Source organism: Parambassis ranga, chromosome 9 (assembly GCF_900634625.1).
Source record: "Parambassis ranga chromosome 9, fParRan2.1, whole genome shotgun sequence".
Taxonomy (NCBI): Eukaryota; Metazoa; Chordata; class Actinopteri; family Ambassidae; genus Parambassis; species Parambassis ranga.
Window position 1 is genome coordinate 16,519,243 of NC_041030.1, and position 19,651 is coordinate 16,538,893.

At 41.4% G+C, this 19,651-nt stretch overlaps 3 protein-coding genes across 3 annotated transcripts; 1 reads left to right on the forward strand and 2 right to left on the reverse strand.

Annotated features, from left to right (window-relative positions):
• The first annotated feature begins 171 nt into the window (after window positions 1-171).
• On the forward strand, window positions 172-2,117 carry cldn5a (claudin 5a). The gene has a single exon (XM_028414634.1). The coding sequence runs from the start codon at window positions 367-369 to the stop codon at window positions 1,012-1,014; it is 648 nt and encodes a 215-aa protein (XP_028270435.1). The 5' UTR covers window positions 172-366; the 3' UTR covers window positions 1,015-2,117.
• A 6,658-nt stretch (window positions 2,118-8,775) lies between these two features.
• On the reverse strand, window positions 8,776-13,072 carry cdc45 (CDC45 cell division cycle 45 homolog (S. cerevisiae)). The gene is made up of 18 exons (XM_028414519.1): window positions 12,900-13,072; window positions 12,713-12,772; window positions 12,344-12,436; window positions 12,111-12,248; window positions 11,877-12,026; window positions 11,743-11,801; window positions 11,607-11,655; window positions 11,401-11,462; window positions 11,267-11,317; window positions 11,034-11,153; window positions 10,809-10,940; window positions 10,583-10,681; window positions 10,338-10,499; window positions 10,088-10,226; window positions 9,913-9,996; window positions 9,716-9,834; window positions 9,507-9,583; window positions 8,776-9,049 (listed from the first exon to the last, which is right to left on the reverse strand). The coding sequence occupies exons 1-18, from the start codon at window positions 12,948-12,950 to the stop codon at window positions 8,985-8,987; spliced, it is 1,710 nt and encodes a 569-aa protein (XP_028270320.1). The 5' UTR covers window positions 12,951-13,072; the 3' UTR covers window positions 8,776-8,984.
• Window positions 13,073-13,598: 526 nt separating this feature from the next.
• plpp5 (phospholipid phosphatase 5) lies at window positions 13,599-19,408 on the reverse strand. The gene is made up of 8 exons (XM_028413144.1): window positions 19,255-19,408; window positions 18,424-18,553; window positions 18,111-18,219; window positions 17,678-17,768; window positions 17,499-17,562; window positions 17,287-17,411; window positions 16,916-17,086; window positions 13,599-16,678 (listed from the first exon to the last, which is right to left on the reverse strand). The coding sequence occupies exons 2-8, from the start codon at window positions 18,492-18,494 to the stop codon at window positions 16,509-16,511; spliced, it is 801 nt and encodes a 266-aa protein (XP_028268945.1). The 5' UTR covers window positions 18,495-18,553; window positions 19,255-19,408; the 3' UTR covers window positions 13,599-16,508.
• Window positions 19,409-19,651: the final 243 nt, after the last annotated feature.

A 19,651-nucleotide genomic window follows, 5' to 3' on the forward strand; every position in this document is an offset into this window, starting at 1 on the left:
AATGCGCCCTGGACCGCTTTATTCAGTCGCACAACTTCCCTTCATTTTGATTGGTCCCTTGAGGATGCGGAGGGAGCGGATTGGAGGAAAGTTTCTCCTCGAGTCCCACACCCCCACCCATCACATATTCGTGGTCCGGTGCTACTATGTTATTCCAGTTGTTTTCACATCCCCTCAGTAACAAAGAGACTCAGGGCTGCTGTCTTACATCTCTGAGTAAATGTGGTGAATGATGCGCAACTAACGACTGACGCTGCTGTACGACGAGCTGAGGAAAGACCAGGCATACACTTTTCTCTGAAGAAGAGAATTAAGGAGGTTGTTTGACAAACTTCGGACAGACTTGATTGAACGTGAAGAGTGAAAATGGTGTCGGCCGGACTGGAGATTTTGGGACTGTCGCTGTGCGTAATTGGCTCGCTCCTGGTGATGGTTGCATGCGGGCTGCCCATGTGGAAGGTGACGGCTTTCATCGAAGCCAACATCGTGGTGGCTCAGACGATCTGGGACGGCTTGTGGATGTCGTGCGTGGTACAGAGCACGGGCCAGATGCAGTGCAAGGTGCACGACTCCGTCCTCGCCCTCAGCCATGATCTGCAGGCGGCCAGGGCGCTCACCATCATCTCCTCCGTCATGGGCGTTCTGGGTCTCATGGTTGTGATTGCAGGGGCACAATGCACCAACTGCATCCGCGCAGAGTACACCAAAGCCCGGGTTGTGAACGCCGGTGGGATCGTCTTTATCATCAGTGGCCTGTTTGTGCTCGTGCCTCTTTGCTGGATGGCCAACAACATCATATCAGACTTCTACAATCCACAGGTGCCCGCATCTAAGAAAAGGGAGATCGGCGCTGCGCTCTACATCGGTTGGGCGGCCACAGCGCTGCTGCTGATCGGAGGAGCGCTGCTGTGCTGCTCCTGTCCCTCCAGCGGGAACTCGGGATACTCAGTAAAATACGCACCGACCAAGAGAACCACGCAGAACGGGGACTATGACAAGCGGAATTATGTGTAGCTGTCCGGTGCGTAAAAGTGACATGCAGCTTTTGGAAAACAAAAACTCTTTTTTTTTACGGACATTATATTTGCACCTGCAGTTTTTTTTGTTGTTGTTGTTTTGTTTTTAGAAATCTGAACTTTGAAAATCAATGGGGGCACCTCTGCTGTTTTTACACTGGCCTTTCAGTATGTTCGGACCACATATTCACACTTCCTTTTTGTGTCAACAGGAGATTAAGAAAAAAGACTATCAACGACAAGAGATAGCTCATGACAAAAAAAGGAGTATCTTTGTTAGGTACCTGCTTTTGTACATCTTCGAAATTATTAGTATTTTGAATTGTTTACTGTTACATTTGAATTCTTTTCTTCAGGAACTCTTGCCACTGAAAGTATAGCCTACATTGTTTGTTTGCCTTGGTGTGCATTGTCAGCACAAACTTGTACAGTAACAGAATGTTTGCACTCCCACACATTCAAAGAGCAGTTTCCTTAATGGGAACCAAGTCGACATCTTGACAACAATGCCCATTAACAATAAAGAGCAGCAGAAGAAAGGTGCATTCATGTTAAAACCCTAATAAATCTCTTTGTGTTGAAGGGGGTGGCTTTGAAGTTTGCAGTCTAATTTTGGATCCGTGAATTCCACAGAGTCTGGGATCTGTAGGTCACAACATGATCACGTATACAGTCCGTTATTCGGCCGCACTGAGCACCTGCAAAGTTTTTGCGTCTCTTGTCTTTTCACAAATTCCAGGAATAAACTTTGTTTTCTGTTGGTATGTTGATGTAATGATTCATTATCCATGTATGAAGATGCAATACTGTTTCATTTTATTAAGATTAAACTGAAAAAAATGTCTGAAATCTTTAGTTATATGTGTGTGTTTTAAAAACAAAAAAGCAGCTATACAACTGACAACTGAGCTGTGAGTGTGTGAGGGTCCGCAGAGGCAGGAGTGCTCTCCGCGGCTGTGCGTAACACATGCCGTTCCCACCATGAATCCATAAACCAACCCCCACGGCCGGCGGGAGAAAGTATTTTGGTTAGCCATAGAAATCCAGATGACAATGCCCATTCAGCCAGAGTGGGGCTCTGCCGTTCAGCTCTCACAATACCCCCCCCCCCCCCCCCCCCATATCACCCCCTTTAGACCACCCCACCTCCCCTCCTCACCCGCAGTCAATGAAAGGCGTTCAAATTAAAGCTAGGGAGAAGCTGCTGGATTCGTCTTCCTGCAAGTCACTTCATTCAGTCCCATCTTCCTCCTCCAGGATGAATGGATACGAAACATCTATGTGAAGCAATTAGTTGATCCACTTCTACATGGTAGATGAATCAAACACTGGCAGTGTGGTGATAAAGTTACAGGCTGTTCAATAAAACACAAAATAACACAAGATATTTGAGTCTGAGTAAAAGCACTGATTGAAAACTGTGACTGGATTAGAAAAGCTTATTCATACTTTGTTTTGCTGGTGACTTAAGAATCTTAGCAGGTCATATGACTTCTTAAAAGATGAAAATATGGCCATGCAGAAAGTCTGCATACAGTCAGGCGAGTGTGGAGTCAGTGGAGAACAGCTAAGAAAAATGTCAGCCAAGGCTGCGCAGCACATAATTCACCAAAGAACATTCTCCACCACAGGTTTGATCGATGTTTGCCATTATTTTACTTGACCAGCTGCACACAAATCCGTATTACTGATAGAAAAGGCAAACAAACCATACCATAAGGTCTTTATCAGTGGATGCTTGTTGTCATGGAGATGGATGCATCGTCAGTGTGTGTTAAAATGTAAAGTTTGTAAAGGAAAATCAACTTACAAGCATGCAGCCAGCTCTAAAAAATAATGGATAGAGATATAAGGTGGCTTTAGATCAGGATAGTTTTGTCAAATTGTATTAATAATATTGATTATGTCATGTTTCCAATGAAAATAATGTGATGATTGATGTTAAAAAAACCTTAACCATACAAGTATTTGCTGGTGTATTGATCTTCTTTGATATTAAATTGATTTCTTTGGGTTTTTGGATGACAAGAATGAACTGTATTTTCATGTTTAATTAAATCTTTTCAACGTTTAAATTTTATTATTGTTGGTCGTAACTCAGGAAAATATGTCTGCATAACCAGATAAAGTAATATGAGATTTGATATTGTTAGGCTGACTGTTACTTTGCAGACTTCATTGGTTTTTCTACACAAAAGAGGTCCCTGTAAGGTGCAGCATGATCAGCCTCTGTGAGATGTTTTTGTCAGATTGTTAGTTCCAGTCCTCCAGTCACACAGAGGGTGACGAAGCGCAGGGTGTGTGTCTGAGTGTGTGTGTGTGTGTGTGTGTGTGTGTGTGAGTAATGGGTTACGTGAGTGTGTGCATGTGTGAGTATAGAAAGAGTCTGGGGAGGGGTGCACCTTTAAAGAAGGCCCTCATTCCAACGAGGAGAGAGGCAAATAGGGCCAGCGACGTCACTCAATGGGCGCTCGCCATGGTAACCAGCCAGAACCTGCAGTTGCCTGGCTACGGGAGCCTATAATGTGGTGGTATGGATGAGCCTAATAAAAGGCCTCGCCAACAGACATTCCAGTGAGTGTGGACACACACACTCACGCAAACATGCAGGCCATGCACAGCAGGCTGGGAGATGAACGAGGGATTTACCTAAAGCCTGTAATAGCCACTGCAGAAAAAAGCTGTGACAGCAAAAACAGCTCCTCATCACTGTGTTTCACTTTGACGTGAAGCGTGAATGCAAATAAATGAGAAACATCAAGACGCAGAAATGTCTCGTAGAAACAGACAATGTGACACACAGAGAACCAGAAAAGCCTCTGACCTCTAAACTTGACCTCTTCCAGCCCGTCAGAGCCAGTGGCCACACGGTTAAGGTCGTGTCAGGAGTCGGTCAGGTTGCGTAGTGACTTCAGATTTGTGCATCACCAGTGTTTTTACGGAGGTGTTCTTCATGACATGAACTTTGAACTCTAAAGCCAGTCGTGGGTCAGTCGAGCCGAAAGTCACCTCCCTCCACTGACTAGGCATGATCTCATCGAATCTGAATCCCCACATGTTTAAAAAGGGTCACAACCCTCAAACCCTGTGCTCCTCGCATCAACAAATAACAGCCTCTGGGAAAGTTTGCCAAGTAATTGCATGTGCCATGGATACCACAAATCAGCCAAAGCAAGTGTAGATGATAAATGAAACAAAGGAGACTTAATTAATGTTTTTACTGACTGACTCAGACTTATATCAGAGCCAGCAGGTGCATACAGTCCCCAGACTTCCCAGCTGGATGGAGCTTACTCACAGATAGTAAAGCCAAGAGTCAGCAGGTGGTTAAACGTGGAGCACAAATGCGGCTTTGTATACAGAGTTAAAGACCCTCTGAGCCGTTTGTTTGAGAAACAATGCAGGAGGCGGTGTGGTTAGACGTGCCGATCAGAAAAAAACTTTTTTTTCTTGCATGTCCACAAAGTTTGCAGCTCGGTGACTCAAAAATTTTTTTTGTCAAAGCCTCTGTAACACAACCAGGCTTCCTGTGCAGCGGACAGCGGAACAGGAAACAGGAAGGAACATGGAGGGTGTGGGAGAGGAGGAGGGTGGAGTGTGTGTGTGTGTGCAGCTCAGTGGTAACTGCTCTCAAAGCTGCACACAACACAGGTAAAAGCAAATGTCAGCATCTGTATGAAGCAGCCATGGAACTTCTGTCTTGTTTCCCTCAAATAAAGTGTATTTTGTTGTCTATGATGGTTAAGAAAGCTACGTGGACTGCCTACTGGGATGACCCCCGACCTGTCTTCCAGGCGGAGGTCATCCTCCTGGCTCTGTCTACTGTCTGAATAGAGCAGCCCACTTCTTCACAAAGCTGTCAGAAGGAGCACTGTTAGTTGATTTTGTGTGTTCATGGGCATCCTTGAGGCTGAAGTGTTTTATCTCAGTCATCCAAAACAAAATTTCCACAAACCTTAGTGACTTTAAACTTTCAGCATAATCCATAAAACTCCACTCCTTCCTCCAACGTATCCATCAACCTTCTTAGTAAAAAACTCCAGGCAAATTCCCAAATACTTTGAGGTAATTGTGCAATAAATTATGTCTGAGACTAAAGGAATTTTTCTCCTGATACGACTTTAATGACATGGTGGATGTGAGGATCCAATATAAACATGATATTAAATCTTACAACCCAGGAACCATGGTTCAGTCATTACACACTTGTTTAATTAATTTAATTAACATTTTGATCCTTAGACCTTCATCAGGTTGTAGACTTATATTTCAACACATGGAGAAAGTGTGTTTACAGATGTCAAAAATACAAAATAAACACCAGGAAATGTAGTTTAGCACGCAAAGATGAAAGATGAAACCTTCAGTGTCTCTGTAAGGGCTGAATGTAAACAAGCAACAAGTCCAATGTATCAGCTCAAATTTTTGTGATATGTCACAACTTATCTACAACACAACATAACCCTAATATTTATCAAAAGTGCTGCCAAACTTTCCCTTAAACGACACAATATTTAGGTGTTCATGTGCAACTTGAGACAGGCCAACAGGATTTTACAGAAAAGGATGAAGTGTTTTTTTAATGGGATGATAAACGGCGCGCACATGGATAGTTTTATCTTTACAGAAATATGAGAGAGGAGAAGAACTACCAGGGAGTCTCTACTCCTTTCATGCCTGTCGGAGTGAGATCATGTTTCCATACACACATCAGAACGAGATTTTAAATACTTCAACACATAAAAGCATGTGTCTACTCACACACATACACACACACGTAGGTATGTCAGGCCAGACAAAGCAGTGAATGACAGCCCTCTGCTGAGATGAAGAGGAGCCCTGACAGTATGAGGAATGTCCGAGTGGATCAGGAGACATTTCTGATTTGGCACGGGTAGCAAAATCTCTGCAAACCAGACCAAGTACAGGTGCTGCTGCTTTTACCTTTGACCTCTGCTGGTAATATAGTTCTGTCAATTTGATTTCAAAGGGATGTTTAGGTGTTTTTCTCTCCTTTCTTAAGTTCCTTCCTCTTCTGTCTTTGTGCAGGCGGCCGCAGTGTGTTTTCAGGAATGAAAGTTGTTCTGCTTGTTATCCATTAAAGGGAGTTGTGCATGACTGCGCCACCTACCACAGAGAACAGAAAAGACCCTCGTCTCAGCAGACTGCAGACTGAGACAGAGTAACGTAATGGAAATGGGTTTTCCCAACAAAAAAAGCAAAATTACATATAATCCTAAATGTTCTCTTAGGTAAGGATTAGGCCATTTTTATTGGGAGCATAGCAGAGGAACGGACATCAGTGTGTGGATTTATGGTTTGTCTGTATGCAGACTGAATAACAATAGCACCAATATATGATGAACCTACACTTAGTGAGCATTTTAAAGATTTAGGAATGTTCTGCTTGGTGCTACATCTCCAAATCTGTAGATGTAATCTTTAATAACGAGCTTAAATCAATGGAAATATAAATAAATACACTCTAGGCACTCAGTAGTGACATTTTTGGAACCACACATGCTAAATATATGACCAAAGATTCAACTTAGTCTCCTGTCTGTTTGTTAGTTAAGTAATTAGCAGCCTGGTTCTGTCCAAAGGAGATAAAATCAGCTCCGATAAAATCAGCTCCCAAATATTTAGACAGACTGTTGAATGAGTTCTAGCCAAACTGCAGTAACATCAACATTACCAGTGTCAAATATATGCAATTTTATTCCAGGCAGCACTATTTATTTTTTGCTTGGTAGAACTTTAAAACAATGGATACAGGGTATAACACCCCCAGCTGTGAAGGGGCTCGAGGGATTAAAGGTCAGAGGGGTTAGGGATCATTGAGGGCATCTGTAGCCTGACAGGCTGAGGCGAAGCTAGCAGCATCAGAGAAGTTTGTATTGTCTTTGAGAACCTTTAGGTTGAGATGTTTGTGTGGCTGCTCATATACTGTGTGTGTGTGTGACCATCCTCTCACAGCATGACAGGGAGACAGTCAGCTGTAGTCCTTTGTCTCTGGCTGTCCAGTAAAGCTAATCCTATCTGGAATCTAGGATTGTTAGAGACGGAGGAGGGATGGAAGCAGCTGTGACTGATTAAGAAGGATGTTGAGAAACTTTGATTTTAGGTTAAATAATCAAAAAGTGTGCACTCCTTCCAGGAAAATAAAGATAAATGTTATTCTTAAAGCTCATAAGTAAGATTATCAAAAATGAAACTCATCAGCAGAATGATTTTTGTAACTGTTAAATATTGAACTAATCATAACCAGCACCGACATCTCCCAGAGCCCCACTCAGGCCTGTTGATGCAACACGTTGAGTGTGAGGCCTTCATTGACTACATGATCCTCTGTGTGTGTGTGTGTGTGTGTGTGTGTGTGGAGTGTGTTGCATGCCACATTCCTCAGAAGCAGAGCAGCGTAAAGGGCCGTGGCCCCACTTCACCAGAGGTGCAAGAGGGGGGATGGATAGCAAAGTGATTGATGGCTGAGGAGAGAAGGCCAAATGACGTGTGGAACAGGTGGATGCACCACCGGAACATGCTGATGGTACAGGCAGTCTCTGCTCACTGAGGGAGTAAGTATAGGAAAAAGACCCTGGAGTGAAGATTATCCAGATCTTTGTCAATATGATAAAATTTAAGGCAGAAGTCAAAAGCAAAAGCGGAGAGGCTCGTTTATTAGCATAGTTACGGTCTAAAGTTACACTGGATAACATCACTCTGCTGTGCTCGCAAGCAATATCTTGAGAATAGCTCTCCACTTGTAGACACAGGGGAGGGAGGCTAACTTATATTCATTAAAGAATTAGGTGGCTTCCTGACAATAACAATGCAATAGTTTGCATTAACTGCTGCAGCACGGTGCAGGTTACAGTCCCACTCAGCACGGACCTTCCTGTGGAGCCACCCAAATACCTTTAACCCTCAAGGTCAGGATCTCATCCTGATGCAGGAGCGATAAAGATCTCAATCACCCCACAGAGAGTTACCTCAGGCCGCCCCTTTCCAGTCACGCTCTGGGCCGGCAGCAAATTGCCACCAGGAGGCCTGGCCTACATTTTCCAATGTGGGCCAAGGTCGGGGGCCTCACCTTTGGCACACAACAGGAGCACACCGAGATAATGTCAAAGTTGGTAAAGCTCAGTGTTTTTTTTGTTTTTTTACCAGAAGTGCCACACATACAGTAATAGGAATTTTTCTTTCTGTGGAAATATAAGTTGTACGTCAGCAAAACAAAAGACTGGACCAGGATTAAAGGATTGTAATCATTTTGGACCACTTTCTCAGCACCCGTCAGCTTTGACTGCCAACAGCCGACACTCTGCCAAGTCTTTGTTTTATGACACAAGAGATTGTTCAGTTTCATTTGAACTAATTGACATTAGTTCAAATGAAACACATTTGGTCTATTCTACCTAAGATGCAGGCTAAAAGCAAATATTTGCCTCCAACCGATTTAGAACATCTCATGATGAACACACCGCCACTTTGTTCAACTGTAAAGTCTTTTTTAGAGCCGCTTCAAAGTGTGTTCAGGATTTATGCTAAATGTTGTGGAAACAAACTTTAGCACTCAGTTCCTTTACAGGCAGTTCTTGTTTACATATATATAATATGTCCCCCATGTCCTTTTAATTGCATTTTCATATGCCAATGAAAGTGGTCTATAAATTTATAAAACCTTGTCTCAACAGAAATTACTTATAGCAGTACAATCCCACCCTAAATGGGCATGACATTTGAGTGTAAAACAAGTGAATAATTTAAAAAGATTTATTAAACATGTTTAAAACTTAATATGATCTACTCACATACACAGATAAAACAAAACAAAACCAACACTTCCTCACATTTACAAAAAGACTGTACAATATACACACAAGGCCAATTAAAACCTTTAAAAACATGGATAAAGTACTGCTGACACTCGGGAGTCCTACTTTTAAAACTCACAGATCCTGTAGTTTCTTATGACAGGAGAGTGATGAGTGCATCCAAAAACTTGCTGCGATCCTCAGTCTTCAGTTCAATGACTGCAGAGAGAAAAACACACATAACTGTTAATATGTAAACTGTTTATAATGTATATATATTTTTATTGGTAGTCTATTTTATAATGTATATATCTTTTTCCTTATCAACATAACTTATCCCTTGCTGTCTGTATGCCGTTGCAAAAATGCAATTTCCCCATTGTGGGACTAATAAAGGTTTCTTAATCTTAATCTTAATCTTAATAAGCGAGCAACCGTCATGTTTTCACCAGGATTTATAGCAGGTCTTTCAAAAATAAAAACTCATGTTGTGTAGTTTTATATCTAAATGAAGGCAGTGTGGCGGTAATGTTTGGGAAGTATTCTTTTACACGTCCACTCTGAATGGTTTAAAGAAAGAAAAGGCTGCCACCTAGTGTCCACAGAGGAGACTGATTTGGGAATATTTGGGAGAAATTAAATCACCAGATCAACAGATGCAACAGATAAGACTTACTTGAAGTGTCGAAGTGGTCATGAAGAGTTCTGGAGCTTGTACTCTCTGCAGCTTTCTCAAATGCTCGACCAAAGAAGCTTTGAGGGGGAAAAAAAACAAGAAAAGGAGAGGCACATTTTTAATGAAATTAGAAAAGTGTGCGTTGCAGATTTGTTGTCTCAAAGTTTAGCTCATCTTTGTTTTTGCTACATTTCAAAGTGAGATCTTACTTCTTCTTGTCAGATGTCTCTGACTCTGGTGGGATTCCCACAACAATGACGGTTCCCTTCTCGACGTCTTTTGGGGCAGCCATGATGAGGGGGAGCAGTTTGCACCGTTTATTCCTTGTCTAAACAACAAAGACAATCTGTGACTCTGGTCCTCTCCCTGTGCTTGGAATGAATTTTTGAGGCATCCAGGTACTCACCGAATGGACAAATGCTTTCAGGAGATACTTGCAAAGCAAAGTCAAAGCCATGGGCTTAGCAAAGAGCTTCACATCAGGTGTTCCCTGCAAATGAAGTCAGTGGGAAGAGATGATTTGTCTGAGCAAAGTTCCTACAGAACACCATAACATGTACGAGGCATCCAGACATGCTTACCTCCATGAGGTAGCAGTAGAGGAAGGGACCCTGAGACAGGATGAGGTTGGTACAGATGCAGCTGGCTACAGTCTGTTGAATGGCCATCAGCTTCTTTTTAGCCAGCTCAATGCCTGAATGCAGGCGCTCTAGGTTACTTCTGCAGACAGAAAGAGAACAATTACTGAGCTTTAAAAGAAAATATCTTGGATATTGAATTTTTTGAGTAGCGTGAGATTTCTGGCAGTGAATCGTAGCTTCTTTCACACACCTCGAGAGAGAATCCAGAGCTTTGATGAAGTTGTCACTGTCGCTGTCTTCTTTCTCAGTGCTCTCCAGCAGGGCAGCAGCTGCATGCACCATGTCACTGGCCAAGAAACGGTTCTTAAAGCCAAAGTGGACACCGAACGTCTGGATACGGATGTCCTTCATACTAATGAAGAAGTGAGAAACAAACTGTGACTAACAGAATGAAACAGAGCGGCAGCAAGGGTGTCTTTAACTCTATATTGATACCCATATTTATTCGATGACTCTTCAATGACATCCCTCAGGTTCTCTTTGATTGACATATCCATGGAATTAAATTTCTGCCGTACTTGTTTCAGGGGTAACCTGTAACAAACGCCAGACAAGCAGATGTGAGTGCACACACTCATACATACATAAACAGGAAGTTAGTAAAAATGAGCATTATTGACTCTTTACAGCAAAATGAATGCACTAATTTTAGAGTAGGTACCCCATGTCAGCCAAGAACTCCTGGAGCTTCTTTTGTCCATTTAAGGTCCAAAGCTTGAAGCTGCAGGAAGTGTAACAAGAATTGCATATGCTCTCATACAGAGACCAGTGCTGGTAAAGGGAGAGGCGCAGGCTGAGGCAGAAGGTTAAGGGAAAAAACCTGACCTGCATCTATGAAAAAAAGTAGCAGAGCGATAAGATCCATAATAAGCTGAATAAAGGATACTCGTATTCAAAGGAGATCCGCATACAGTCGATGGACAGAGAGTTCTCCTCATCCTCATTTCGGTGGTTGTGCCGGGAAACATGTCGCTGCATAGTGGCGATATCTGTTACATACTTCATACTAAAACAAGGCAGACAACAATAAAAGGGTAAGTAACAAGTGAGTAAATGCATCTTTTAACCTGCAGCATCTCCAAAAAACCCCAATTGTTTTTGAATCAATGACATTCTTACTGTGTAATTTTATCATGAACCCACTGGTCAGTCAGCCCAATGACGGCCCACCTGCAATGGGGAAAAACATTTTAATAGTGATGGTTGCATTTTTTACATTAATAAAATTAAGAATATTTAATCATATCACTCACCAGAGCATGTCCTTGGTGTCTTTTGTCAAAACCCATGCAAGCTCAAAAAACATCATCGCAGCCTGACAAAATAAAAAGCAAACACATCTGGATTCAGGACATTATTCAGAAAAACACACATCAACACATATACTGATGTAAACTCTTAAATGTGTATTTTTATCTTATGTTTATAGAAAGGGAAACATTGAAAACATTTTACTTACAGACGTTCCATGGTATTCATATTGCTCATAGTCAAATAAGATTTCCCTCCTGTGAAATAGCAAAAACATCAGCATAAAGTCATTTTATTGTGTATTGAAAAAAATAAACATCAACATAACTTTGTAACCACCTCACCTTCGTGCCTCCCACTCCCTCTTCGCTCTCTGTCTTTCAATCCTCCTCTCAACTGCCCCCTGCAATAAGAGAATAACAGTAAGGTTCACAGGCTGTACTCTATTGATCTACCCATTATATTATTTACTACCTACTTCATCAAATCTTCTCCGTTTGCCTGATGGCTCTGAGCCTTCATCACTCTCATTTCCAGAGTCATCACCTTCCTCATCTTCATCATCTCGAAAGATATCATCATATGAGGGCACTCCCAGGTCATCATCCTGTTTGATTAGGAGCTTTATCTGTGGAGAAGATTACACTTGTTGACATTAAGATCATTTCCAGGCTAAAGTGATTTAACCAATGCTCATGTTCAGACACATCACCTGAGTATCATTGTAGACATTCACCACATCTACAGGCCGGTGAGTGTCACAGATGAAGAAGATGGAGTCATCATCAGGCTGCAGCATCTCAAGGAGGTCAACATTTGCCCCACAGTTGATAAGAACAAAGTAGCGAAACTACAACACCAAAAACACCAAAGCAGACATCTTTAGTTTAGGTCATACCCTCTGTCAAATGCTTTCACATGTAAGCTAAGATTCAATGATCATACCTGCTCTTTGTGCTCAAGGAAGGCGGTGTCAAGATCCTGCCAACGTGTAACTGGCACCAGTGTGTACTGGACCTGGTCACAGTGAAACAGCGCCTGGTAAAGAGATGACAAGAATTTAACACTTTAGATCGGAATACAAAGAGACGATGTAGCCTAAATGCATTTATCAACAAATCGGATTATAACCCATGCATAAGACATCATACTTACATGTAAACAGCTGCTAAAGTCTAACAAATACCTCTAGTTACTGTAAACAGGGTTGTGGTTTGTGTCCACAGGATGTTATTGGTGACAAAGCTAGCACCGCTTAGCTTTTAAACCCGTACAGGGGCAGCCGATGCTAACGTTTGCTAGCAGTTATCTTACCTGTAGTATCTTACAGGCGCAGAGAGCGTCGATGTCCGGCGCCACCAAGAGTGCGACTCTCTGAAAGCGAAGCCACAGTTCATGAAAAGAATCATTTATGTGTTAATTGTTAACCTAACTATTGTTAGCCGTGCATTGTTTAAGTGAGCAAGCTAACTAATGTTACTGTTTGTCCCCTTAAACCTACCTGGTTGGCGACAACTTCATAAAAGTCCTTTCTAATGTCGGTGACAAACATTTTCCGATGTCGATTACAGCCTTTACAAAATGACACAACCCCGATAAAATAACGTTAACGTAGCATGAAGAGCACTTTCTTTTAGTTTGCTGTCAGGGCTCCACTGCTGACTGCGGCTCTCCGTTCCTTGTTGGAAATGTGGCGCCAAATCCCGACGTCACATCCAACCAATCACAAGAGAGGTCATGAGGTGCGTCATAAGCATGAGACCGCGCCCACTGGGCTGAGAAAACGAAACAGCACAAACACCAAAATATACTCAAACTTGCGCATTAGTTTTTGATAAAGTTATAAGTTTACATGAGCTTTTAACGTTTTTTTTTAAAGAATTTAGTAACTATATATTTAAAGATGAACTTGACACTTCACAAACTATCCCAGTTTGTCTATATTAAAAGGACTGTACATTATTTCATAAAATTAATTTTTAAAATAATTTTAAACAACTTGAAATTACTTCACTTAATTCAGTATATTTTACTCTGGTCACTTCTGGTCTCTTCTACCTTCAGAGCACTCTTCCATGGCTGCTTCATAATGATATTGATAGATTTAAGCTGGCTGTATTGTGCTATTAATCACACATATCGTCACACAAACTCAACACTAAGACTGCTAAATTAGAATAAACTATCAAAGAACAAAGTGTATTGTAGGATTATTTCAAAACATCATTTAGTTTCACAAAAAGATAAAAGCATCACAACAGGGACAATCAGGGTCAGCCTGAGCTGCTGCTAGTCTTACAAGCAAACGATAAATGAATAAATAAAGCAACAGGCAGGTTTTAGTATATTCCTGTGTCGTGACAGTAGATCTGACATGATCAACAGCCTAATACAGAATGCATGTTTTAAAAATCACATAACTTAATAGAATGGAAGTATCTTTAGCTGTGAAACGTGCAGGGTTGTATCTCTGTTCTTCCTCTGAAACCTGCCCAAAAACATAATTCCCATTTTCATAATTTTCACATTTAAAGTAACAAAAATTAAAAGTAAATTCATACATGCCCCTACAAATTAACTCATCTCAATAAATACCTGTAAAACTAAATTCAGATATCGTTTATCTCAAAGGTCTTAAAGTGAAGTTTTTCCTTGTTGTGTCTCGTCCATCTTTTGTAACATGTCCACACAGAAATCTTTACATTTCACTCCATCAACAATAAAAATTCAAGAAAACATCAAACCACGTTTTTGAGGTAATGAAAGGCAGCATGCCACATTGAAACATTGTGTAGTGTTGTCAAGTGAATCCTATACAGTGAAAACAATATAAAAAGTAAAGACAGGAGAAAGACAACAGACACTGTAACATGCAGCATATGCTTCATTAACTGAGATTAATGAAAATGTAGTAACCAAAGGCACAAATTCATGTTTTTTTTCTGCCAAGTTTGGTCTGAACCTGCCGTGATCCAGCTGCTTTACGCTCGGCTCACAGCAACAAGCAAAAAGTGCTTTGACCCTGCAACACTTTGAAACATGAGGCTTAACACAAAACAGTAACATGTAAAACTAAACATGGATAAAGGCTAAATAAGAAAACAGAAGCAAAACACAACCTAAACACAAACTGCAGCATTCACTGTCTTAAATGAAGTCATTAAAAATAACAAACCACCCAACCTCACATGCCACTACATCTACTAACAGGATAGAAGACCTGACCAGCAGGAGCACTGGGAGGCTAGCACCGTCACCTGGAGAGAGATTACAGTCCAACCCCACTCAGGTTCATCATAAAGGTCTGGTTCCAAAAATCAACCCTGTACATCACTTCTCTCCACTTCTGGTGAACATTCAAACAGCAAAAGTGGAGCCAGTTACACAAACCAGACCCACAGTAAGCCTGAGACGTAGGAAAAAAATTTCCTCTTTTACTGTCATACTAAGTTGTGATAATGTGATCTGATGTCCCATCCAGTTATAGCAGAGATTGTAAGTACAGCAGGCACTGGATAAACAAAAACACACAGTGGCATTGCTACATAGAGATGTTATACAGAGGATTGAGCATATTAACATTTTTCCAGTTATCTGTCAAAAAGTTTTGAGGAAACATTCAAAATATAGAACAGGAAGACAGAAAGATCTAAAACACTCATAATAGAGGCAGCAGTTCTCGAGTAACCAGGTCATGATTTCTAGGAAAAGACATTTTTTTTGGCAGAAATCTCATTACATTATTTCTGTGACGACTCATACAGGACAATCAGGATGGATAAACACCACTGCAGATCACAGCAACACACAGTAATTGACTTTGGGATTAACGGTCCCTTTAAAGGATAAATTGGAGGTCACATATGTTACATGTGTTTTTTTCCTTATGGACTATAAACCCCTAAAAGAAGCCCGATATATTTAATTCATTATTGTCCAAAAGCAGTTACTGCATTAAATGTGGATCTGCAGCTATATAATTTCATTCAATCCCATCTAAGGCATGTGTGCTAATAGACTACTGTAGATTATGTCGTTTTTACAAACAGCACATTGAAGACAATTTTTGAAGTTGGATTTAATATTTCTTTGGCTGAGTGGCACAGGCCTGCCTTTTCATGGGACTGATTTACTCTAATATATTATTTCACTAGGTCATCGATGCTACTGCTGCAGCAATATTAAAACTTTTACTTCTCCGGCTGACTTTAACCCTCTCTGTCTGTTGCCCACACACCTACTTTTGAATGTGAAAAGCCCAAAAAGACACCTTAACGTTCCCACGTTTTACTTAGGCAAATCCCATTTTACATGGTCAAAAGAATCCAAACTCAAAGGTCCACTTATTTCCTCACTTTCTTCCTCAGAATGTATCTTGTTTATTTGTGAGATTGTGTTCTGAGAGGTGCGATTGTGCTATTTTGATCCAAAGAATTTGACCTCCAGCCTCTTCACAGGAAGTGGTTATTTGTTGTTATTTGTGTGTTCCTGGTGCAGACCCTAAGATAATGTGCTAAATTTGGAAGCATTATCCAGTGGGCCTTTGAGCTTTGATCTTTAAACACTAAAGGTCTTAAAAAAGTGAACATCCCTGTATAGATCAGTATGTTTAAAGAGCTGCAGTTTTATGAAACAATCACAAAAAGTGAGACACTGTTCCACAACAGCTGAGCCAGAGACTGACAGGCAGTGGACCATTAGTGCAGTGGTTGTCTAGTTAACCTGTTCAGCTGCTGTGAGTGGTTCTGTGATCTATAGGCACAATACATAGTGCGTCCAGAGCTGATATATATCCAGTATGTAATGACATCTTTACATGTCAGTATTGTTTGTCTGTGGAGTCACCACATGCGACTGCTGATGTGCTAATGCAGCTCTCAAGTGTTTCAGAAGCCATTCAAGAGAAATCTGACACAGTAATCAGCTTGAAATTCCAGTTTAGAAAACACACTGTGCAACCATATAAAAAAAATCCCCAAAAATACAGTTACAATGATTGACGATAAACTATATATATATGTATGTGTGTGTGTAGTTGTGTGTGTGTGCTGCCCAGCCCTAAAGATGTGAGACCCAGTATGAAGTACCATGTAACCCAGTTACAGCTGCTCTACAGTGGGAGGATGTAGTTGGAGTTGGCCAGCTTGCGCTCCTGTGCAGCGGGAACAGTCTCTCTATGACGCAGAGGTCTGTGGCTGTCCGGGTCCTGAAGAGGAGGGTAGTGCTGTCTGTAGCAGAGCCAGGCGAAGGTGAAACCCAGCAGAGACCCGACCAACACATCTACATGAAGGAGAGGGATGATGACACACGAGCAAGTAGCTTGGACCTTGCAGCATTTGTTTCTCATATAGAGGTCAAATGAGTCTGCATTATGTATTAACTGGCACTAGTGTAAATACGACGTGAATGCTAATGTTAATGCCCCTTTTCCAGTGCATCTAACTTCTGTAACTTTTTGCCATTTCTGCCACATACTCCATCCAATCACTCAACTGCTGAGTGTGCTTTGACTCCTACCTTGCCAATGGTGTTTGTAGTCACAGGTTCTGGAGAGAGCAATCACAGATGCAATGAGTAACGGAGTGAGGAAGGCACACAGCCGCCACGCTCTGCCCTGGCCTGCAACACTGAAGCAGCGCAGCTTCCCTGCAATGTACAGCGCCGTGAAACCCAAACCTGCAAAGGCAACTGAGAACACGGAGAAAGCGAGAGAAAGTTAGACATCACAACAGCAAAAGAAGGGACAAGATGCTCTCTTACTCATAACAAAATAAAAGCCTGAGGTCTAAAATACACTTAAAACTATCTATTTTAAGACGTACTTCACCCACTATGCTGAGGGAAATGCACCAGCTATGCAAGCATAATTGATCATAATAGCTGCTTACAGGAAGAGTGTCCACTTGGAAAGCTCTTTCTACCCTCCATGACGACATCTGGGTCGCCGCTGCAACGGAGCTCCAGGTTCATCTGACCGTCTGGGAAACAGCGGTAGAAGAAGTCTGGGCGCGGCCTGAAGGAAGAATCAGAGGGAACACTAAATATAGACTTCCATCTACGCTGGCTTAAGTTACGATACGTTCTGTGATATACTGTTCACCTGCCAACCACAAGTTTGATGACATTGGTGAAGACTCCATTCAGCACCAGAGTCAGAGTCACAGCTGGATGACAGGGGGAAACAGAACTGAATCATGAAAAAGAAAAGTCAACTCAACCAGAAGGTGTTTACATAATTCAGTAAAAAAACAAAACAATGAGCATGTGTGTGTTTGTTACCCAGCGAGGCTTCTTTCAGATCTCCACGCTCCGACTTATTCAGGTAGGAAAAAACCAGGATCACAATCAGCGGAGTGAAGACCGCCACACTCTGATACAGAAAACAAGAAAAACTCAGCAGAGTGAAAAACTACCCAGTTCAATCTCTGTCTGTTTACATCTATTTAAAAGACATTTTTTATTTATGATCTTGTCACTAAAGAGGTTATGTCAACATTTCAGACAGCTGTTGAGGAATTCCTGCAATACCTGTTAATATGTATTACTGTACTTACTGTATCCGACTCTTATCTGGCTCTATTGTATATTTTATTGGCAGTTTATTTTATAGTGTATATAGTTTTTCTTATCTTCTTTTGCTTCTGTATCTAATTTCCCCATTGTGGGACAAATAAAGGTTTTCTTAATCTCAGATGTAAGCAGATTTACTTACAAACATCAGAGAGGTGGGTACATGGTCTCTCTCCACACGATGGAATTTATACAGCCACATTTCCTCAGCCTGGATCTCACGGTAAAAAGGAGGAAGCTGCTCTGTCACACTGTGTGAAGTACAGACAATGTTGATTCCATAAAAAGAAACAAAAAAAGCTAAAAGGCAAACTTTAAATACAACTATACATATGGTTATATGTTGCAGGTTCTCTTCCATACTTTATTACTATTTTTTATAACTATTTGTGAGGTGAGAGGGTGAATGTATGTGTACTAGTAGCACCCCAGTCAATGACAAGCACACAACTCACAGGAACACCACCAGCAACCCCAATCGGATGGAAACCTCCGACAGGAAACCACGCAGCAGCCTCCTCTTCATTTTGTTTCTCTGAGTTGCCTTCAGTCAACAGCCAACATCGTCACTCCACCTTTGTTTAACTAGGGAATAAAGACAAACAGGGTAGTGTAGTGATGATCACTTATGTCTGTACTATTTGTGATGTGTTAGCAAGTTAAATTGTTGAAAGCCTGTTAATTTAGGAAGCACAGCGATGCCATTACATCATCACCATTGTCAATTTCCTTTTTACAACATTGTATTTTATTGTGGTAATCCAATACATCAGAGACAAGCTGGTGCTCTGTAACTCTAAGTGGGCTTTCAAACAGGTCATGGGCCCACAGTAAATATTTACCTCCATGCAGAGGAATAAAAGTGAAAAAAATAGTTTCCATTGTATGTGTAATAAATATAATTTTATTTTTCTTTAAATGTATCTGATGGCTTACAGTAATAATGAGGACATGTTAGTGTTTTCTTTGTGGAAAACATTCACTGTCGAAAATCTGTCATCAAGGCCAGCATGCTGCACCTGTGCCCCCCATTTCCAGGTAAAACACATTTTAAGACCTGACATTAAATCGTCCTTAACATTAAATATGTCTTCATTATCCCAGCATATGATGCACCGCCTGTCAGTACACAGAACAGCAGAGAAAACAATCAAGCACTGAGTGCCTGTTCTCTGTGAAAACTAGATGTTAGCAGACTGTGCTAAGCTAGCTAGCCACATCTGTCAAACAAGACATCTGGCCCATTTCCGCGTTGTCAAACAGGAAATCACAGCTCGGTTACCCACCTGAAAAATGGCGCCCTTTATCTCTTTATCCTCATATTAACATGCTCCACAAACACGAAACAGGCCACGACGCTCCCCAGACCAGCAGACGGTGAAAGTCGCGTATTTGAGGACTTCGGAGAAGCAGGGATGCCACGGAGGAGAGGAGCCTCGCGTGAAGTTATCGGAAATATGACACACATCCGCTGCCGGGTTTCAAAATAAAAGTCTGCACTCATCCTCGAGGAATCTGAAATGTCAAGCGTTTACGCCTAAAAATACAAAACCATCCGTTTTATATCTACAAGTTGGACCATAATATTAATCAATTAGCACATTTAAATAATAAAAAAAGAAGCGAATGTGTTGCTTATAAACCGGAAGTCGTTGTTATATGATTTTTTTGCCTTGACACGTG